Source organism: Schistocerca gregaria, chromosome X (assembly GCF_023897955.1).
Source record: "Schistocerca gregaria isolate iqSchGreg1 chromosome X, iqSchGreg1.2, whole genome shotgun sequence".
Classification (NCBI taxonomy): Eukaryota; Metazoa; Arthropoda; class Insecta; order Orthoptera; family Acrididae; genus Schistocerca; species Schistocerca gregaria.
Window position 1 is genome coordinate 680,974,795 of NC_064931.1, and position 23,884 is coordinate 680,998,678.

At 38.7% G+C, this 23,884-nt stretch overlaps 1 protein-coding gene across 1 annotated transcript; it reads left to right on the plus strand.

The window, feature by feature from the left end:
* Window position 1: 1 nt before the first annotated feature.
* Window positions 2-23,541, plus strand: LOC126299618 (syntaxin-18). The gene is made up of 3 exons (XM_049991656.1): window positions 2-705; window positions 10,239-10,625; window positions 18,687-23,541. The coding sequence occupies exons 1-3, from the start codon at window positions 307-309 to the stop codon at window positions 18,861-18,863; spliced, it is 963 nt and encodes a 320-aa protein (XP_049847613.1). The 5' UTR covers window positions 2-306; the 3' UTR covers window positions 18,864-23,541.
* Window positions 23,542-23,884: the final 343 nt, after the last annotated feature.

Consider the following 23,884-nt stretch of genomic DNA (forward strand, 5'->3'; position numbering starts at 1 on the left):
TGGGTGCTTGTTAACACGTTGGCTTGACGTGAAAACAGATGACAATGATGTAGAAAGAAACCCGTGTTGATTTTGTACTTGCGTGCGACAGTGTAAATACACCTTCCCCGGACCACTACTGAAAATGCAAAAAAATTTGTGATATAGTTTGTGTATTTTAATGACTTATTGATAAACTTATATGGAGACTGTTGTGTTTATTGGATAACCAGCGCGATTTGTATTGTAAATGCAGTATCGAATTACAGTTACCTCGTTAATAATTGGAGAGTGATTTGTTAAACTTTTCAAGAGAAAGAAAAGAAAATGGATATCACGTCGTTATTTAAAGCCTGCGTCAAAACTGTACGGACAAAAAATAAAGCGTTTGGAATATCCATTGACAAGTCACGAATTTTGCCTCGGCATTCAGAGAAGAGCGATTTTACAATTAAGGTGAAGGAGCTGATGGAACAAATCACGCGATTAAGACTTTTCTTGTTGAAACACAGAAAAGCATACTTAAATTTTACGAGTCATTTATGCGATTCGCCAAGAATGACGGATGAGGAGCGTGATGAGATCGAGGTTGGTGCTGAACGCATCATTGGCAACTCTTCGTACCTGATCACCAAATTGAAACGCGAGTGGAAAAACAATGTTGGGCCATCGCAGTTAATGGAACATCACCGAATCACGTTAGACCTAGTGGAAACATACTTGAAGGTTCGTAAAGGTAACTGAAAGCGCGTAATTACTTGCATAATTTACCAGTAAATTTTTCGTTGTTCTTGTCATTTTTGATTCAAAACCGTACCCTCTTTACACTCTTGTCAGCAGTTCTTTGTTGAGTCTACCCTTGCATGCAATATGCTGTACCAAAGAAAGGTATAAGCTACAAATAAATAAAAACTAATATAGCAAAAAAAAAACTACATATACTCCTGCTTTTCTTAATCCAGAAACGGAAAGTAAATCTTAGAATTCACACAAAATTCACTAATAATAATAATAAATTATTGCTATTATTAAGTAGCATCCAGGTCACCAAGATTTTGATACGGGGTTTTTCCTTACTAGTGCATATAAGTAAAAAAATTACATACTGTTACATTACCGACTTAAGGAGAAAGCGTACAACTGACAAATGAAATGAAACTGAAGCTGTAAGTTCTATACAAAACATGCTGCAACAGTATTACACAACTAACACTGATCAAAACACCAGAATTCAACTTACACCATCACCAGTGTCGCTCGTGTTACTGTCTTCTGCGTGTCACCATTTTATTTAATTAATTCTTGTACAAATACAGTTGTGTTATTTGTTTGTTCTTTGTGGCAACACACTAAACAAAAGTTCAGTAGCGCCACTTTTTGGTAAGAGCATTGCCATTTATTTTTCCAGGTGGGATTTGCCCATATTTATTGTCTCGTGTATTTATTACCATAACTGTATACTATTAAAAAGCCTTTCAGGAAATGTAAGTTTGCAGATGTAGATTGCTGGCAAGCTAAAGATTTTGAATTCATTAAAAATTTCCGTACATGTTATGGTTTTGATACCCACATTATTCTGCAACAGAACCTCATACCACAGTAAACTACATGTAGAAAAATAAACTGGAAGTAAATGTTTCTCTGTCTCAATATTTTTTTAGTATTATTGTAATGTTACAACTTCTTAATTTGCTTTGTGTATTTCTAGATGAGTTTCCCTTCATATACTGCAGTTTCACTGGTTTTCTTTTTTTCCACTTAGCCTATAAGAAATTTGTGTGTGAGGCCTGCATGCCAAATGGATCCAAAACTTCAATGCCATGTTAGATTCTTCATTGCATTTTCAGTGTTGAAATTCATACTGTTTTTTTCAGCCTTTATTTTTGTTAATTGATCAACATTCATCATCATACCAATTTTAAAAAAATGCTACATCCTGTATCATAAATGGGCCAATCATTGGTACCATCTGTGTTAAGATAATTGAAACCTCACACTTAACTGAGTACCAGGGAATACAGTCTATGGTCAGAAAAGCTTAAAAATAGAGCCTAAATCATTCATAGGCCATTCCCTAAATACCATGGAAAATAGTCGAGAGAGGAATAAATCATGGCAGGTAAATGGAGGCATCCGATCCCACCCGTGAGCTTTGATCCATGACATAAGGGTGTTGTGGTGTGTGACATCATGATGGCGCAAAGTTTAGTTTGAGTGTGTTGTGTTTGTAGATGTAGTCTTGTAGCGGTTGGTGTTGTCCTTTGGTGTGTGTATGGTCCACGTGTTATGGGTTCATTTGGGTGTCGGTGCTTGAAGTGTGCGTTTCTCGGCCGTGACTGTTGTAGAAGAACGGAAATTGGTTTCAGTGATTAAGAATTAAGTTTCTGTTGTGTTTATATTATTGCAGTGTCGTTTGCTGTTTGTCATGTGGTAAGTAATTTAATTCAATTTGTGGATTCTTTTGTTAGGTATGGATATGTCTTCTAAGTTTAATAGTGCATGTCTGTGGGCTGAAATGGGGGACAAGATGTTGTCCGTCATTAAGTTTCTGCAACTTGAGCTTGTGGCGGAGATAGTGAAATGCAGTGTAAGCAAGCAGAATCTGCGGTTGGCCAGAGTTCTGGTGTCTCGGACCAGGGACTGTTGGTGGATTTTTGTTTTTGGGGAGAGGGTGAAAGTTGAGGGGGAGGGGGGGGGGGCAGTATTGGTAGATTGTGGGTGGGTTGGCAGTTTGTTTGTTTGTGTGTGTGTGTGTGTGTGTGTGTGTGTGTGTGTGTGTGTGTGTGAGAGAGAGAGAGAGAGAGAGAGAGACTGTGGTGCCCCACCTAGTGTGTAGCGCCAGAACTTTTTTGTGGTAAGTAGTCTTTTTTTGCGTCTATTGTTCACATGTATGATTTATGTATCATAGGGGAAGTACTCGATTTCAGTTGTTTTGGTACCGTCTGTTGTATTTAGGCTATATAGGTCATGGGAAGTGTCCGATATTCCAATGCGTTGTCATAGCTATGTGTGTTCTGGTATCGTGAGCTGCTGTTGAACTATATAGGTCAAGGGAAGTTTTTGATTCTTATGTGTCATCATAGCTGTTCTGGAATCGTGATCTGCTGTTGACCCATGAGTGTAATTGAATTTGGGAATTTTGTGACGTTTTTTTATGTCATCGTTTTGTGTGGTTTGGGATCGTGGTGTGTGTGTGTATGTGTTGTTACGTAGTTTGTCCCCTCCCCAAATCCCCCCCCAATTTCTCACACTGGTACCGTTAGTTTAATTATATTTTTGGAGGGAGATGTGTTTGTTGTCATGTTTATGTATTGACATCATAGGCGCCGTATTGGTTTTGTCAAGAATGGTCATTTACGCCATATTGGTGACATGGGTCAAAACAGATGGGTGAAATCTAATGCTTCTGTTATCTCATAATGACAGATTACTTAAAAGTCAATAAGCAGCCCACAATTCTCTTTATTGTTATATGTAGCACTGACAATAAGTTTTTAGAAAGTCACACATTGCAGTTTCATTGATTCCCCCCCCCCCCCCCCCCCCTGCAAAACATAGTATTAAACCACAAGTACATCTGTTCTTTAGTACAGCTCAAGTGTTTAAGATCCTTACCAAGTAGATCTGTCAACAAGTACTGAAATAATTAATTAGTTTGCTACTTGGACCATTAGTATAACACATAACAAAAGCATAGCAATGGTGCCCAGGAAACCGAAAAGGGAAATTGTGATTGTTGACTTTTCCAATTACTACTGCTGACAAAAAGCTGTCAGGTTTTTAACCAGTATCAGAAATGAAAAACCACATTTTGACAAATATCACACTCATCATCTTCTGGCTGATTGTCATTGATTTCAGCAGAACATAATAAATATGACACTCATTGAAATGTCAGTTTTGTACCACTGCCACTTGGCAGGACCCTGAGAGCTTTTTGTCATAAAATAGCAGTTGTTGGAAAGATATGGTTGTTCTCACAGAACTGTGATAAGGAAATTTTGGGAACTGGTACTCAAGGTAGTCTGCAAATATACGGTGTTCTTGCACATTGGTTATTAGAAAAAGATAACTGAAATCACACAATTTATGGGCATCAACAGACAATCATCCCCCCCCCCCCTCTTGCCCTCATTTTCTCCAATACACATGGAATAAAACAGGGAATGTCTAATATTGGTACGAAGTATGCCCAGCCACACAATGTCTGTGGTCAGCAGGGTACAACTGGTGTAAATCATGAGCAACATACCACACTGGTGTTGAAGCCAAGATGAACAGTCCAATATAGGACACTGTGCTCCATCAAGTCAGAGACCCACCTCAAATTGGCCTACAAAAGCCACCTAAGTTCATGCACACCACATGATATTTTGAATATCCTCTCGCCGTCTTAAGCCACTGGCTTAATCGGTCGAATTTTGTATTTTATTCACAGTAGCAACTTGAACTTTTCCAGTAGGGGAATCAAAGAATAAGAGACTTTCGTAAAGTTTTCCAAAAACTAATTATGTTTACAATCCAGTCCAAACGTAATCCTAAGAAGTGCAGTAGTCTCACAGTAAGGGTGCCAGAGAAACAAAATGATTTAATTTTTAATTTTATACTATTAAAATTGACATAATTTTGAGGTAAAATTTACACAAACATCAGTTTTACAATTTGCAAGTGCAAAAACTAATGTGATTATTAGTCAAGAACGATTTTAGTGAGAAAAAGAAATGGACATGAAATGGTTAAGACTGACTAAGCCAGTGGTGTAAGAGGGCAAGAGAATATGCTGTAGGTTGTGGCTTTTGTAGGCCAGCTTGAGGTTGCTTCCTGGCTCGATAGATCATGTTGATATCGTCGCCCAATTTATTCCTGTGGGAAAATCAATTTACTAAACCAGTGTTTAAACCTGCACCAGCACAATGTAGAAAATGATATGTTTCTTGTAATCTGTAGTTGGCAGAGGATGCTGGCTATTGATATTTCTGTGTGTCATGTAGAAAATTATGTATTTTCCTGTAATCTGTAGTTGGTAAAAGATGTTGGTTATTGATATTTATGTCTGTCAGGTTCGGATCAGCTGTTAACATGAGTCATGTTGTTATACTTGCTTGCTTGCTTCCTTCCTTCCTTTTTAACTTACAGGCCACCCCTATTCCCATTTGTAGAAAAAAATGTAAAGCTTTTCTCAATCCAGCTGTTGGATTTTTAAATGCAATATCATCATCTGATGGAGTTCTACATTCCTTCAACCTACAAATTGACTTAACCTATTAGTTTAAAAGGGCTAGGGACCACAGCACGACTTGTCATTTTGCACTTTTCAAAATAATTGCCACAAGTGAAAGAAGCAATAAATGACAAAAAGAAGCTTATTACCAAAAGATGATCGAATAATGTCTTTTGAATTTGTAGTTTAATTCAAATAACTGTACTGCAGGTGCCCAACCACAACAGAGGGATATCTATTGAGAGGCCAGATAAATGTGTAGTTCCTGAAGAGGGGCAGCACCCTTTTCATTAGTTGCAGGGGTGACAGTCTGGATGATTAACTGATCTAGTGTTGTAACATCAACCAAACCAGTCTTGCTGTGCTGTGCTGAAAGCAAAGGGGAACTACAACCATAATTTTTCCCAAGAGCATGCAGCTCAACTGTATGGTTAAATGGCAATGGCATCTTCTTTGGGTAAAATGTTTCGGAGGTAAAATAGATCTCCATTTGTCCGCAGCTTGTGGTCGTGCGGTAGTGTTCTCGCTTCCCGCGCCCGGGTTCGATTCCCGGCGGGGTCAGGGATTTTCTCTGCCTCATGATGACTGGGTGTTGTGTGATGTCCTTAGTTTAGTTAGGTTTAAGTAGTTCTAAGTTCTTTGGGCCTGATGACCATAGATGTTAAGTCCCATAGTGCTCAGAGCCATTTGAGATCTCCATTTGGATTGCCAGGTGGCGACTACCCAGGAGGATGATATCATCAAGAAAACCAAAACTGACGTTGTATGGATCGTAGCATGGAATGTTAGATCCCTTAATTGTGCAGGTATGTTAGAAAATTTAAAAAGGGAACTATATAGGCTGAAGGTAAATATAGTGGGAATTAGCAAAGTTCATTCGTAGGAGGAACAGAATAGACGGTTATAAATGCAGAATGAAATAGAAGTAGTGCAGGAGTAGGTTTAATAATGAATAAGAAAATAGGACTGCAGATAAGCTACTATGAACAGCATAGTGAACACATTATTGTAGCCAAGATAGATACAAAGCACTGGAGTTTGATAGTAGGAAAAAGAAGAGATTGAAAAAATATTGAAAAATTATAGATGAATATTGAATGAGGTAAATAAGTGAAGGAAGAAGCCACCTGGTAGAATTTTCCACAAATCATAATTTAATCATCACTAACACCTACATCTACATTTATACTGCGCAAGCCACCCAACGGTGTGTGGCGGAGGGCACTTTACGTGCCACTGTCATTACCTCCCTTTCCTGTTCCAGTCGCGTATGGTTCGCGGGAAGAACGACTGTCTGAAAGCCTCCATACACGCTCTAATCTCTCTAATTTTACATTCGTGATCTCCTTGGGAGGTATAAGTAGGGGGAAGCAATATATTCAATACCTCTTCCAGAAACGCACCCTCTCGAAACCTGGCGAGCAAGCTACACCGCGATGCAGAGTGCCTCTCTTGCAGAGTCTGCCACTTGAGTTTGCTAAACATCTCCATAACGCTATCACGGTTTCCAAATAACCCTGTGACAAAACGCGCCGCTCTTCTTTGGATCTTCTCTATGTCCTCCGTCAACCCGATCTGGTACGGATCCCACACTGATGAGCAATACTCAAGTATAGGTCGAACGAGTGTTTTGTAAGCCACCTCCTTTGTTGATGGACTACATTTTCTAAGGACTCTTCCAATGAATCTCAACCTGGTACCCGCCTTACCAACAATTAATTTTATATGATCATTCCATTTCAAATCGTTCCCCACGCATACTCCCAGATATTTTACAGAAGTAACTGCTACCAGTGTTTGTTCCGCTATCATATAATCATACAATAAAGGATCCTTCTTTCTATGTATTCGCAATACATTACATTTGTCTATGTTAAGGGTCGGTTGCCACTCCCTGCACCAAGTGCCTATCCGCTGCAGATCTTCCTGCATTTTGCTACAATTTTCTAATGCTGCAGCTTCTCTGTATACTACAGCATCATCCGCGAAAAGCCGTATGGAACTTCCGACACTATCTACTAGGTCATTTATATATATTGTGAAAAGCAGTGGTCCCATAACACTCCCCTGTGGCACGCCAGAGGTTACTTTAACGTCTGTAGACGTCTCTCCATTGATAACAACATGCTGTGTTCTGTTTGCTAAAAGCTCTTCAATCCAGTCACACAGCTGCCCTGATATTCCGTAGGCTCTTACTTTGTTTATCAGGCGACAGTGCGGAACTGTATCAAATGCCTAACAGCGGGTTTAAGAATGATGAAAGAAGGTTGTGTATGTGGAAAAGACCTGGAGATACCAGAAGGTTTCAGATTGATTACATAATGATAAGACAGAGATTTTATATCCTGATTGTAAATTCTAACACATTTCCAGGGGCAGATGTGGATTCTGGCCACAGTTTATTGGTTATAAACTTTAGATTAAAACTAAAGAAATTGCAAAAAGGTAGGAAATTAAGAAGATGGTACTTGTATAGGTTGAAAGAACTAGAGGTTGTTGAGAATTTGAAAGGGAGCATTAGGCATTGATCGACTAGAACATGGGAAAGGAATACAGTAGAAGATGAATGGGTAACTTTGAGAGGTGACATAGTGAAGGCAGCTGAGGATCAAGTAGGTAGAAAAACAAGGCCTAGTAGAAATCCTAGGATAACACAGAAGATATTAATTTCATTTATGAAAGGAGAAAACATAAAAATGCAGCAAATGAAGCAGGCGAAAGGGAATACAAACATCTAAAACATGAGATTGACAGGAAGTGCAAAATGGCTAAGCAGGAATGGCTGAAGAAGAAATGTAAGGATTTAGAAGCATGTTTCACTAGGGGAAAGATGGATACTGCCTACAGCAAAATTAAAAGGCTTTTGGATAAAATGGAAGAAGCTGTATGAATATCAAGAACTGAGGTGAAAAAACCAGTCCTAACCAAAGAAGGGAAAGCTGAAATGTGGAAGGAGTATATAAGGGTCTATACAACGGAGACAAACTTGCAGGCAGTATTATAGAAATGGAAGAGGACATAAGTGAAAATGAAATGGCAGACATTATACTGTGAGAAGAGTTTGACAGAGACCTAAGTCGAAAGAAGGCTCCAGGAGTAGATGACATTCTTTCAGAACTACTGATAGCCTTGGGAGAGCTAGCCATGGCAAAACTCTTCCATCTGGTGTGCAATATGTATGAGACAGATGAAATACCCTCAGACTTCAAGAATAATGTAATAATTCCAATTTCAAAGAAAGCTGTTGTTGACAGGTGTGAATATTATCGAACTTCTAGTTTAATAAAGTCATAGTTGCAAAATATTAACACGAATTCTTTACCTAAGAATGGAAAAGCTAATGGAAGCCGACTGACCAGTTTGGATTCTGGAGAAATGTAGGAACACATAGGCAGTACTGACCGTATGACTTATTTTAGAAGATCAGTTAAGGAAAGGCAAACCTACATTTATAGCATTTGTAGACTTAGAGAAAGCTTTTGACAGCATTGATTGGAATATACTCAAACTCTGAAGGTAGCATACAGGGAGCGAAAGGCTATTTATGACTTGTATAGAAACCAAACAGTACTTACAAGAGTCGAGGGGGATGAAAGGGAAGCAATGGTTGAGAAGAGAGGAAGACAGGGTTGTAGCCTATCACCAATGTTATTCAGTCAGTACACTGAGCAAGGAGTAAGAGAAAGAGAAGAAAAATTTGGGGTAGGAATTGAAGTTCAGGGAGAAGAAATAAAAATTTTGTTGTTCGCTGTTGACATTGTAATTCTGTCAAGGAGACAAAATGACTCAGAAGAGCAGTTGAACATATTGGATTGCATCTTGAAAAGAGGCTATAAGATGAGCATGAATCAAAGTAAAAGAAGGGTAAAGGAATGCAGTCTGATTAAATCAGGTGATGCTGATGAAATTAAATTTGGAAGCAAGACCCCTAAAGCAGAGATGAGTTTTGTTATTTGACCATCAAAATAACTGATGATGGCCAAAGTAGAAAGAATATAAAATGTAGACTGACAATGGCAAGAAAAGCGTTTTTGAAGAAGAGAAATTTGTTAACATAAAATATAGATTTAAGTGTTAGGAAGTCTTATCTGCAAGTATTTGTATTGAGTGTAGCTACATATAAAAGTTCAACATAGATGATAAACAGTTTAGACAAGTAGATAATAAAAGTTTTTGAAATGTAGTGCTAGAGAAGAATGCTGAAGATTGGGTGGGTAGATCATGTAATTTGTGAGAAGGTTCTGAATAGAATTGGTGCGAAAAGAAATTTGTGCCGCAAAATGACTAGAAGGAGGGATCGGTTGATAGGACAAATTTTGAGATATCAAGGGATCACTTATTTAGTACTGGAGGGGAGTGTGGGTAGTAAAAAATTTAGAGGAAGACCAAGAGATGAATCTAGTAAGCAGATTCAAAAGGATGTAGGTTGTATTAGTAGTTATTCGGAGATGAAGAGACTTATACAAGATAGAGCAGCATAGAGAACTGCATGAAAGCAGTCTTCAGACTGAAGACCACAACAACAACAATCTAACTTAGTTAACAGTCACATGTGTGTGGGTGGCCACAACTTTATAAAAGGTCCTGCATTTAAGAAAACTATCAGTGAAATTAAATTATTGGAGTGGTGATGTGTGGTCGCAATGAAAGATATAACAAAGGGCTCAACTGAACCAACTGATACTTCATGATGATTTCATGCCATAATGTAGCGAAGTGATACCGTTTCCACAATTCTGCAAACACATTGCATGCTAAAGAGCATTTATGGCTCTCCTCATGTGTAACATAATTGGCACTGAGTAAGATGGTGCAGCAGTGGGTATGGCTAGATTCATTTGATTAGATGTGAGTTCAAAGTCTCATCCTGCCTTGCTGATTTAGGTTTCATATAAGGAAATTGCTGAGGTGATCCTTTAGCAAAGACACAACTGACTTTCTTCCCCAATCCCAGCTTACTCCATTTCTAATGACCTCAGGTGTTACCTTCATTTAGTGTATTTAATTAGTTGTTTGTGTAATTTGTCTCATTTACCAGGCTGTGTGTGAGATTTACTCTGAACAGAAGCTTATGAGGGTCCGACGGACAGTGGAACACAAGAAACTGTCAAAATTGGAACCAGAACGTGTGTTTACCTCTCCCATAACATCAGCTTCATATTCACTAGTGCGGACACAGCTATCAGATGACACAGAGTCAGCACAAGCACGTGATCTTGCAACACCCATTGAGAGCATTAACGAAGAAAGTTTTGAAAACTATAATGCCGACCTGAGTGTAGAAGAACTTCAAATATTTCAGAGGGAAAACTTGCAGCTGTACAATGAACTAAACACTTTGGCAGATGAAATACGGCAAATTCAGAGCAGAGTAGTGCGGATTGCAGAGCTCCAGGATGTGTTTACAGAAAAGGTGCTCCAGCAGGTAAGGGAACAAACTCCCAAATGTAATTTTTCCATTTTTAAGTTAAATCATTTTGTGTCTTAGGATAGTCATTATTTTGATTTTTGTTTTTTAATGTAATTTTCCATTCAGCACTAATCCAGAGAGAGGAAATTCGTGTGGATGAGTGCCAGCTTCAGTGTCTGAAGAACATCTTTGCAAAAAGAATATAAATTTTAATGAGTTTTTTTAATTATGCCTTTAATCTGCAAATATGTGCTTTGCAAGCACTAATATTGTGTGTGGCAAAGTGTCCATCATGTGCCAGTATCATTACCATCCACTGCCCGATCTACAGGGTGTGTCCAGAATGTAATGTGTCGCAATTTTTTGTGATGTGACTATAATTCATAGAGTTGTCAGACCGGTTGGGAAAAGTGCTAACAGACAAGCAGCACTGCATGAAATAACCACAGAAATCACTGTGTGACATACAGTGAATGTATCCTTTAGGGCAGTGTGGTGAAATTTGGTGTTAATGAGCTATGGCAACAAACAACCAACACAAGTACCTTTGCTAACAGCATGATATGACCTACAATGCCTCTCCTGGGCTTGTGACCCTATTAGTTCCACCGTAGATAACTTGAAAACCATGGTCTGGTCAGGTGAATCCCAGTTTGAGTTAATGAGAGCTCATGGTAGGGTTCGTGTGTAGTGCAGACTCCAGGAAGCTGTGGACCCAAGTTGTCACCAAGGCACTGTGCAAGCTCATGGTGGCTCCATAATGATGCAGGCTGTGTTTACATGGAATGGACTGCATCCTCTGGTCCAACTGAACCAATCATTGACTGAAAATGGTTATTTTTTGCTACCTGGAGACCATTTGCAGCCACTAAAAGAACATGTAGGGGTGGTCTGCCTGTTCTCCAGGAGTAGTGGGGACCAAGGGGTAGATGTGTCTGACCGAGGAAAAAAATGATGTGGAGGGGCAATCTGCTTGCTCTGGCATGTGGAATAGGAGGTAACTGTGTGCCACGTCGGTGAATGCCGCATCCGTGCCCACCAGTAGACATGTTGGCAGGCCAGGCACTTGCTGAGCACAATGCCCCAGTGCCTGACATGCGAGAGAGACAAGATGCACTGCTGGAAAGCTGTTGGGATCACAGTGCTGATGCAGCCATTGTCTCCCTGGAGCAGGAGCACATCGTTGATGGTGGAGAGCTCGTTGTAGTGTTACTAGTAGGCCTGGACCTCTTGTTGCAGCTGCTTGTGGTCCAGCTGCCAGTTACATTGCACCAGGCAGAGTACCTCGTGGTACACTGGGTTACACAGTGGTGCAGCACGCAATGAGCTCGGTGTCCAATGGAAGGTTGGCCACAGCTACCTCGGTGATGTAGTCCAGGTGGAAGCAAACTTCAGGATGTGCGTAAAATGCAGGATCTGCATCAAATCATGGCTGTGAGGGCAGTCGAACGGTATTGAACTTGATCTGTAAATTGGCCATCGACTTTAATGATGTCATTGCTATAACTACACAGCTGTGTGTCAAAAAGTTGAAGGCAAGGGAATGCCACATGATAATAAGATTGCCAACCTGTGGTGGTCGCAGTAGACCCCACGTCTATCTGCAGTTCGACAGACATGTTGTCAGGGGCTTCTGTGAGGGATGGAGATTCGTGTAAGTCTACATCTACATCTACATACATACTCCGCAATCCACCACATGTTGCATGGCGGAGGGTACCTCGTACCACAACTAGCATCTTCTCTCCCTGTTCCACTCCCAAACAGAACGAGGGAAAAATGACTGCCTATATTCCTCTGTACAAGCCCTAATCTCTCTTATGTTATCTTTGTCGTCTTTCCGTGAAATATAAGTTGGCGGCAGTAAAGTTGTGCTGCAGTCAGCCCCAAATGCTGGTTCTCTAAATTTCCTCAGTAGCGATTCACGAAAAGAATGCCTCCTTTCCTCCAGAGACTCCCACCCGAGTTCCTGAAGCATTTCCGTAACACTCGCGTGATGATCAAACCTACCAATAACAAATCCAGCAGCCCGCCTCTGAATTGATTCTATGTCCTCCCTCAATCCGACCTGATAGGGATCCCAAACGCTCGAGCATTACTCGAGAATAGGTCGTATTAGTGTTTTATAAGCCGTATCCTTTACAGATGAACCACATCTTCCCAAAATTCTACCAATGAACCAAAGACGACTATCCGCCTTCCCCACAACTGCCATTACATACTTGTCCCAGTTCATATCGCTCTGCAATATTACACCCAAATATTTAATCTGCGTGACTGTGTCAAGCACTACACTACTAATGGAGTATTCAAACATTATGGGATTCTTTTTCGTATTCATCTGCATTAATTTACATTTATCTATATTTAGAGTTAGCTGCCATTCTTTACACCAATCACAAATCCTGTCCAAGTCATCTTGTATCCTCCTACAGTCACTCAATAACAACACCTTCCCGTACACTACAGCATCATCAGCAAACAGCCGCACATTGCTATCCACTCTATCCAAAAGATCATTTATGTAGATAGAAAACAACAGCGGACCTACCACACTTCCCTGGGGCACTCCAGATGATACCCTCACCTCCAATGAACACTCACCATCGAGGACAACGTACTGGGTTCTATTACTTAAAAAGTCTTCGAGTCACTCACATATTTGGGAACCAATCCCATATGCTCATACCTTAGTTAGGAGTCTGCGGTGGGGCACCAAATCAAACGCTTTCCAGAAGTCAAGGAATATGGCATCCATCTGATACCCTTCATCCATGGTTTGCAAGATATCATGTGAAATAAGGACAAGTTGTGTTTTGCAGGAGCGATGCTTTCTAACCAGAATTTTCTTGGGTTTTCAGCAAGATCTTTTGCTAAGGTATGACGCTGGTAGTGGTTGTATGCTTCGCGCATCACTCTTTTTACAGCACCACGAGTCTCTACTAACTTTTGCCTGCCCTCATTCTCCCGATCTTTCTTGTACTGCGAGTGCAACTGTCTTTGCTTCCTGAGCATTCTCCAAATTGCGCTATTAAGCCACGGTGGGTCTTTTCCACCCGTAACCCAGTTTTTCAGCACATACTTGTCCAATGCGTGATTTACAATGTATTTAAAATTTGCCCATAATTCTTCCTTGTCCATCCCACTAAATGGGATGCTAACAACAGCTTATCTGCTCTTTCTAGTAAGAATACTCTCCTAGCCTTCTTGACCGACTTTTTAACTTTTGTAACCATAGTCGTAATGTCAACATCGTGATCATTAATCCCTGTCTCAACACTGACACCATCGATGAGGTCTGGTCTGTTCGTGGCTATCAGATCTAAAATATTTCCATTACGCATTGGCTGTCGATTTAGCTGCTCAAGACAGTTTTCGGATAATGTGTTCAAAAGTAATTCACACGACAGCTTGTCTGTACCACCTGTAATGAATCCATAGACATCCCAGTCTATACTAGGTAGGTTGAAGTTGCCTCCGACTAATATAGCATGCAATACAGAGTGTAGACTCGCTTTGAATGATTCTAGAACTGTCACGGTGGAACCTGGTGGCCGGTAATAACACCCAACAATTAACTTTATTTTTCTTAGCCCTGTTAAACGTGTCCAGATAACTTTACAATCACACTCTACTTCGACCTCAATAGACACAATATTTTTGTCAACTGCAATGAAGACACCACCTCATATGGTGTCTAATCTGTCTTTACGATACACGTTCTAACCCTCACTAACTATTTCACAACTTCCTATCTCAGGGTTCATCCAGGTCTCAGTCCCGAAAATAATTTGCGCGCCACACGCTTCCTGGAGGGCAGTAAATTCAGGAACTTTATTCCGAACGCTCTGAAAATTTACTGCTAATATGTTGATGGCTGAAGTGTCTTTACACTGAGCGCGTCTTGATTTCCCTGCCTGCACGTCGACTGGTGAGTGTTCATCAGGACACCTCGCACTACTGCGTAGCCTAAAAAAAAAAAAAAAAAACTCGTGCACGCCACAAGTACAAGTGAGGAAGCACAGATTAGACATAGGATACGTCTGGGAACAGGTCCACCCTGTCATCCATCTCCACATCTGATGGGCCCATACATTCACAGTTGATGTTCATTTTCAGTGATGCTTGGCTCACTTCAGCCCTGTGTCTGGATTTCCCACAAAAAGTGCACATAGCTCACCATTAGTGGCACTGGTGTCTCTGGTAAGTAATATAACACTATCTGCAGGAAGGGAACTGTTGAGGGTGACTTCTGGTTGCTGAGTCTGCGTGCATTATGTGAAATGTGAATCTGACCTGGATTGTGAGGGGGGGGGGGGGGGGGGCAGGGCTTGACTGTGGCAGAGGGCAGCATGTTGGCCTTGTGGCATGATGGGTGCTGCAAGGTGGCTGATGATGCGAGAGCCTGTTCAAAAGCTCTGATAATGGGGAGACATGTTTCTAAGGAAGGGTCCTTCAATTTAATGAGATTCGTGCATAGTCTTTCAAGAGGGGGCATGCACAAGAATCATGCCCCAGACCAAGGAAGTCCCCATATGACAGTTTACACTGAGGATTACTATGCTGGAAATAGCAGTCATGAGATAAACTCTGGAAGTAGGTGATCCTTAGGGGGTAAGACTGTCTGTTAAGTTTACAGCAGCTGAAAAACTTATGGCAAGCTATACAATGTGCACCTTGGAGTCAAAATATTCGAACAAACCTGCAATTCAAAATGTCATAAGGCAGAGTGTGGAGTTCCACTTCTGGGTTAAGTTGTGGCAAAAGATGGTAAATGTACGGGCCCACATATGCCAGAAAACAGGTGCGCTGCTGGGCATCACCTGTGATGCCATGGGCTAAGAAGTGCTGTTCCATGAGTGCGGTGTAGTTCACCCCTGGCTCAACCATCTTTTCAAACTGCTGGAATGGTTGGGGCACACTCCAAAAGTCCTTAGCCACAGAGTCCATCCATTGATGAGCTCTAGAGGTGATGTGGAGATGGCTGCTGGCCGCACGATCAGGAGTTCATGAGGGTGCTGCATCTGCTGGAAAGTAACAACACCTGAGCAGAAACATCAACCAGTTCTGTCATGCTGGAAGCAAAGTTACAGTAAGTGTACTTTAAAGTAGAAGAAAATAAAATCCTGATTTTAGGAATGGTTTCCCAATCGGCACCTGGCTCAGGGAACATTCTCGGAGTAAACTCATTGAAAATAGTTTGGCACTGGCTGGCCTAAATACTGCCCGGGTGCTGGGGTACTGTAGATACTACTTTCTGTCACATGGTACCCAGAGAAGAAAATACCCACAGGACCACTGACCTCTGGTGACGCTTGGGTTGCTATGTGGTGGCCATCTTCTGAACAGCTGTTCCGTGCGAGGCCAGTGCCCACATAACTTGTCTGTTGTTGTTTGCTGGCTGAATAGGCATAAGGCCTTTACACAGAAATTTTCCATAATCATGGAGTACAGAATCTAAAGTAACGTGAAGTCAGTGCAAGAAGAAACACCATACAAAGTGCACCTTTTATTGCTCTGTGCTGCACACATTTAAGCTTAGCCTTATGTCTTTTGTTTAGTAATACCTATTTAGTGTATCTGTATTGGGTTGCTTTGTGGGGGTAAGGCATGGATTTTAGTAGCTAAATTTCCTGAGTATTCTTCACTTTTGTTTTGACACTGATTCATGCCACAGCCACAGAATGGCATGTGTGTACTGGAGCTCCTCCTTGTGCTCTGCATGGCTGTAAGTTATGCGGATCATACAGAAAGTACTTTACGTGCCATTGCCAGAATTCTTTTATGGTAAGTTCCTTTTTGCAGATAGGCAAATGGCATTTTGGTTGTTTGCAATGACATTTTCGCCTTTTTGTTGCTTTTATTAAGTCCAAAGCACATCTCTGGCCATTCATATTAGGTTGTCAGGTTACATTACTTTCTCTAAAACTTTTTGGTATCCACATTAAATGTCAACAGTATTACATAAAATTAGTTTCACAATGACTTACTGTCATCCTCAAGTGTTTACATATAACTAATTTAATATTGGTTCATTAAAATACACTGTCTCCCAATGTTTGGATGCCGAGTATCTTAACGAAGCAATGTTATGGTCTCCCAGTGTTCAAATGTCGTGTATTTTAACAAATCAGTTTTAAATTATTTATCTTTTCCACTTGAAGATGTGAAACTGGTTGTGTGTGATCCTTTAGTAAAGGAACTGCTAACAGCTAATGCAGCCACCAAAAAGTTTTTTTAGAAGATTTTTAATAGTTTCTTTAAAAAATTTTAAAATATTTTATCTTTTACCTGAACTGTGGATGCCCAAACCGTAAAATCATGTCATCTGTCAGTGCATATTTATGGATTAGTTTTTTTTAAGGCCCTGTTTACCTCAAATCTTACCAGCTGACCCCACATGTTTGATGCCTCCCCCTCCGCATAGGCTCTCTCATATTACTGGTTAAATTTGTTAATGTATCCACATGACTTGTATGGTTTTGTCATATGCAATTAAGATATGCCCTGTTGTTGGTTTACAGACTTAACAGACTTATGTTTGTTTATTTTGTTTAGTGAGCTATGTAATATTTATTAATTGTTACACTAGCACCTGAAGATAAAATTAGTGTCCTGAAACATTGGTAGTGTATATGCCTGAACCCAAATAAAGGAACTTTATATTATTCGTTATATTATTCATTATGAACGCTCTCCCAAGACCTCATATCACCTGAAATATTCATTTCTGACTGTTGATTCCTTACCTAATTGTACTTGCTTTAGGATTCTTTGCAATCAGTGTTGTTATGGGCTGGCAGATTTGGAGTTCCCTGATAGCTCTGATGTAGGTGGCAACAAAGATCTGATGTGAGTGACAACAAAGTGTGGAACTTGTATTGCAGTGCATTTGAAATCTTGGCAACACTGCTTTCATTAGAACAATATTTTTTCTTTCTTCTTCTTTCTCTCGCCTCCTGTCTCTCTTCTCTTCTCCTCTCCTCTCCTCTCCTCACCCCTCCCCAAACTGTGCCTGCAGTTGTCACTGGTAGAAATTTTTCACTGTCTTTCAGGTGCACTGATGCTCAACAGTCCTTCCTTCCTTTCTGGTACCTGTTATCCAGCCTTTGTTTTGTCAATAGTAGTCTGGTAGTTCTCCAGTTTTGAAGATAACCAACCGTACCTTTATAAGGCCTTTGGGCTTGTATGATGATGGGGTAGCCACTCCCAAAGACATTTGAAAGCTACTGCCAGTCGCCCCCCACCCCAGTCTGGGAAAAATCCATGTACCCCCTCTGGTTGCATCTAGTATAATAGCATGATCAAATTTCATGTCGTTTTCAAATGTTTGCGCGTTGTTTATATAAGGCAGCCTGATATTTATCTAGATGAATATGGGGAAACCACATCCAGGCTGGCCAGCACACTGGTCCCAGTAATCCCAAGGCAGATTCAGTCCAAGGCCAGCATACCTACCCATGTCCCAGAAGGGATGTTTTAACACATTTGACTATCTGGGAGCATACTAGAGCCCAAAAGTAGCTACCCTATTGTAGATATGAAATTTTTGTGCGTGGTTTATTGGTTCTGAATCAAATAGATATTTTTGCAGAATGATAAATGTTCTTTGCAAACATTCCATTTGTGTTCGCAGGCTTATATTATATTGCCTGTGTAGAAATCCCATTGTTTGCTTTTTGCAAAGGTCACAACTCCCATTTTGTGAATGTAATACTTGATTTGCACAGTAATTTGGTATCTTGTCGGAAATTTGAAAGCAATTACATATTTCCAGTCAATACAAGGTGTATTGCTAAGGGCACTCTTAAAATGCTTAAGCTTGCTAATTTATGGAAGTTATGTCAGTTACAAAATTATATTTACAGTAGACATATTGTATGAATGCTGATCAAATTAGAACAACAATAAAATGTGAGATTCATTTTTGGAAGATTTAAGATGCAAATCCTTAGTTTCCTTAAATCAGTTGAGACAAAATCCTGCTTTGTACCTTGTCCATCTTATTGTGTTGCAGTATTAATTGAGTAAAATATTGATTTGCTCTCAAAATCATGTATCATTTTCTTTTTACAGGAAGAAAAAATTGAACGCATTTCAACAACTGTGATTGGGTCTACAGAGAATGTGAAGGAAGGAAATGAACAACTACATCAGGTCATGCAAAAGAGTGCAGGTCTTCGTGCATGGGCACTGTTCTTTTTCATTGTCATGTCCTTCTCCCTGTTGTTTCTGCACTGGTACCATGACTGACTGTTGTTGCTATTCTATGAGTTTATTGCGGTTTGGCACCTGGACAGGAAGAAGGATGGAAGATGTGTGGTATATTTCACCCTTTATTCAACGAAGATTGCATACTATCTACAGACTTTCATGATACGAAATGTTAATAATTCATGAAACCAATACTGATGTTTACAAATATATGCATTTGAATACCTCATGTTTATATTCTGTATGTCAAGAAGCTGTTACTTATTTCTCAGTGCATATATATTTTGTGGTAACAATGCTCAAGTTTGTGGTTCTTGTATTTTGAAATGACACTTAGTGTTTCTCTTGGTTTTATACTTTTTTTTTTTTTAAAGAAATGTACATTTTTGGAGCCTAACTTTTGCTGTTTTTTTTCTAAATACTTATTCAGTATTCTGTGCTTTAGGTAATTTTCTGTTTGTCTTTTTACACTGTATTACACCAGTTACAAGGACAACCTCTTAAAAGAAAAGTGTTAACTCATGAGATGTTATAGGCCACAAGAGTATCAATGAATTAATAATAATAATAATAATAATAATAAGGGAAGAAACTGAAGCATATTTATGTTCCAGATGTTAATCTTTCTGATCAGAAAATGTAATTCATTTAAGCCTCTGGTTCTCTGTAATTCAATGCCTTTCTCTTATTGTGCGGAACATGTACCTGACAGCTTAAGAGTATTGTTTATGTCTGAAAGAATCATCAGCGGTGGTTTCTTAGTCTTATAACAAACATAATCTACATCATTTGATTCAGGTACAGGAGACATGTCAAAACTGTGGTAAAATTTCACTATAAACATAGAATACCTGATGTTAACAAACAGCATCATAATAAAGTTTTAAACATGGCTGTGTGACCAGCGACTGTTTACAAATTAATGGTAAAGCAATTACAGTCCTCAGTCACAAAAATTAAGTATTTTGACCTGGTTTCAGCACCACTGTGAGTGCCTCATCAGAAATTAAACATTCAAATTGGCCTACAAAAGAAGTACAAAATTATGGGAAAATTTTTATTATATAAAAGTGTAAGTACTGACTGACAGTACAAGAAAGAAACAACACTTATATCTCACATATAAAATAAATATCAAGCGACAAAGCTTTAGTCACAAAATGTTTTAAAGTAGAATGCGTGGAAAGCAAGCCACTATGGGCTGCTTGTATATGTCGAGCTACAGGTAGCATCAGACTGAGGCGCCCGAGTTAACAACTGTGTGCAGGTGAACATTGCACCAAGAGTGCCATCTAGCAGCCACAAGTACAAACTGGCTACTTAACATTCAAATGAAAAGACTAATATTATGATGAACATTATTCAGTATATGAAATAAAAGACAATATTTTGTTTGACAACAGCAGACAAGGTAACATTTTGCCTACATCAGAGCTTAGAAGTACAAAAAGAATGAAAACACCATTATATAAAATATAAAGAGGGCTGAATGACACAGCCTGTAGAAAAAAATATAACATGAAATGCAGCCAATATAAACCATTTAATAAACGAAAAATTATGAGTTAACATAGATAGAAAAAACATTTCGGTAACTGCATGAGGAAACCTGAAATCAGATATCAAGTAACAACTTTATACTGTAGAAAAAGTTTGTAATACGTAATTGTAGCTGCTCATTGAGAAAGAGGCTACCATTTTGAGAAAGATGTTTAAAAATTTCTAGTTCTTCTAGGATATCTAATGTATGCCCTTTCCTCTCGGTGTGCAAAATGTTGATATTGTGAACAGATTTAGGCACGTGACCTGTAATCAAAAGGTGGTCTGCAAAAGACAAATTTTGGGTGCTAGTGTCATTTTTTCTTAAAAGATGTTCTTTATATCTGGTTGTAAAGGCACACTCTGTTTGTCCTTTGTAGTAAGAAGAGCATATGCTGCGAAAAATCTTATAGATGCCAGAGTTTTCCAATGGGGAATGAGTCGATTTTAAATTATGAATACAGTTTTTTTTTTCCTTTTTTACTTTTAAATGTTCAGTAGCCTACTTATATTTGTGACTACTAGATGGTACTCTTGGTGTAATATTCACCTGCCCGCAATTACTAATGCAAGCATCTCAGTCTGTTGATACCTATGGCTTGACATGTATGAGTAGCCGATAGTGGCTCATCTCCCATGTATTATTATTATTATTTTTTTTTAATGTTGTGACTAAAGTTTTCTCACTTGATATTTATTTTATATGTGACATGGATGTACTGTTTCTTTCTTGTACCGTTAGTCAGTACTGAAACTTTTATTTTTAAAAAATCCCATAATTTTGTACTTATGTTACATCCCAATTTGAATGTTTAATTTCTGATGAAGGCACTCATAGAAGTGCCGAAACCAGGTCAACTGACTTAATTTTTTACGATCGAAGGCTGTAATTGCTTTAACTTAAATATAGCATATATATATATATATATTTTACACACAATAAAATCTAAAACTTAATTATCCCTTGCTCAAATTATCATTGCATCCTCTTTCAATTGTTCTCTTGAATAGTAGCATTTCTCCCACAGAATCTGTTGCAGCCTTTTTTTTTTTAGAATCTTTGGTTTCATGTTAAATATGTTTTTATCCATTAACTTGTTATATATTGTCCTCCTCATGTATTGTGGAGTCCATGCATATAATTTCAGTTGGTATATTGGCAGCATAAAATGATTTTTATTTCTCATGTTATATGTGTGGTTACAATGGTTCTCCTCAAATAATTTTTGTCTGCTGTGTAGGAAGATTATAATTTCATAAATGTATGTGGAGAGAATAGTTAGAATTTGTAGTTTCCTAAATAATGGGCAACAAGATTTGTTTGCTATGCTTTACAAATGTATCTCATAATTTTCTTCCACAATTTCAGTGTTCGAGATACATTGTTAGAACAGTCGCAGAAATCTGTACCATATAACATGACAGATTTAAAATAACTATGATATACTATTAATCATGTAGTAAAGTCTGTGGAATTCACTAGTATTTGCATTGCTTAGTGCTTAGTTTATTTGATAGGAAGTCAATATGTGTATTCCAGCTTAAGTGCTTGTCCACATTTAGCCCAAGGAGTTTGATAATGTCTTCTTCTGTAAGTTTATTGTTATGTTGTATTATAAGTTCCACTCATTTCAAATGCTTGGTTTTGAAATGTGCCATATGAGTTTTAGCAATGTTCACTTTGAACCCATTTAACTGAAACCAGTTTTCTAGCATATCCAGCATGCTTATCATGGAGCTTGTTTTTTTTCTGCTCTTTCATCTTCAATTAAAACAGAAGTATTGTCTGCAAACCGAACTCATGGGGAATTTATACTTATGGGTAAGTTATTTAGGTCTAATAGGGGCAGGATTGGCCCCAAAATGGAGCCTTGACGCACACCTTGTGATACTGTTCTCCACTTAGAATAGTAATTCACTGCATATGAAATGATAGTTACTCTTTTTTTTCTATTGTTAAAGTGTGATGTGAGCCAATTGAAAGTATTTGTCCTTAATTCCATATTTGTCTGGTTTGTAGATAAGCATGGCATGGTTCTCAGAGTCAAATGCTTTTGTAAGCTCACAGAAGATACCTGCAACTTTTCTCATCTGGGCCAATGATTTGTATAGCTTTTCAGTAGTGGTATTCATTATATCCAGAGTGTTTTTTCCTGGTTGAAATCCAAATTGGTTATGTACTTACAATAATATTTTTTACATCAAAATTATTGATTGGGTTTGCAGCTACTTTCTCTGACACTTCCCACAGGACTGGAAGAATAGAAATAATGCAATAGTTTCCCATGTCTTCTTGCAAAACTTTCTTGAACAGAGGTCTGACTTCCAACGTATCTCAACACATCAGCGAAGTGTCCCTGTTCAAAAGATTGGTTGAGTATTTTAGTTGGAGGAACTGCTATTATGTCACATACTGATTTCATCCCTATAGTGGGCGTCCCATGCCACTCAGCCTAGTTTTTATTTTTATTAATAATAATAATAATAATAATAATGTAACACTTTTCACTCCTTTATGTGACTTTTTTAAAATCTGTTGACATACTCAGCTTCTTGATGGAGTCCAAAGGGGTTTACTTTTCTCTGATTCTCTACTACATCAACATCTGACTTTGCCACATTTATAAAGAAATTGATATTTGAGCTTCTTTAATCCTAGCTACAACTCTTATGTCTAACTCTGATTTTACCGTGAACAACACTGTCTTTGTCTCACTTTTATGTTGCACAGTGAACGTTTAGTTTGCCATTTGTTTGGCTGCTGTTACTTTGTTAACATAGCTTTATAATATTGAACATACTCGGTAAAATATCCGTTTTTATTACACTAGTCTGCAAGGCATCAAATGACTGAGAACTAATAAATAAATACATGGTTTATTCGTCCATAATAACGTAACTGCCATGGACATAGTTTACAAACACACTAAGATTAAAAATCCTTGAGGGAGTACAAACATTTATGAATTAAAAGTTTCTTTAATTCTGTCTTAAATATGTTCCCCTTTAACATTTTTATATTATTTGGCAATCTGTTGTTATAAACATATCTTCCAGCAGAAAATGGTCTATGATCTGTTGCTTTTTTATTACTAAATTTTATGTGGTAATCCAGTCTTTTTCTTGTGTTATGATTATGACTGCTAGTATGTTATACTTAATGAAATATTCTCTACAAGACTGACACTTACTAATACAGTGAAACCCCACTTTCACACTTTTCAAGGGACTTCAAAAAAATGGTGTAAAACGCCGAAAATGTAAAAATTTGGAAATAATGTTTTATGCTGTATAAGTTACATGTAGTTTACCCCCTTGCACATTATATATAACAGGCATCAAAAGACTTGTCAGGGACTTGTTTATTATCTCATGAAGGTTTATTGTCTAATAAAAACCGCTGATGTAACTGGAACTGATAACTGTCTGGGAAGTAGGAACTTTTGACTCAATTTCATATGTCATAATCGATGTTCTTGAAAGTCAGCAACTATTATTCCTTATTTAAATAATAAAATACT

Excerpts from the sequence above, each read along its gene's own strand:
- LOC126299618 (XM_049991656.1), top strand. The coding sequence starts at position 307 with ATGGATATCACGTCGTTATTTAAAGCCTGCGTCAAAACTGTACGGACA. Across the intron at positions 706-10,238 it reads TAGTGGAAACATACTTGAAG|GCTGTGTGTGAGATTTACTC; the intron begins GTTCGTAAAGGT and ends CTCATTTACCAG. Across the intron at positions 10,626-18,686 it reads CAGAAAAGGTGCTCCAGCAG|GAAGAAAAAATTGAACGCAT; the intron begins GTAAGGGAACAA and ends TTCTTTTTACAG.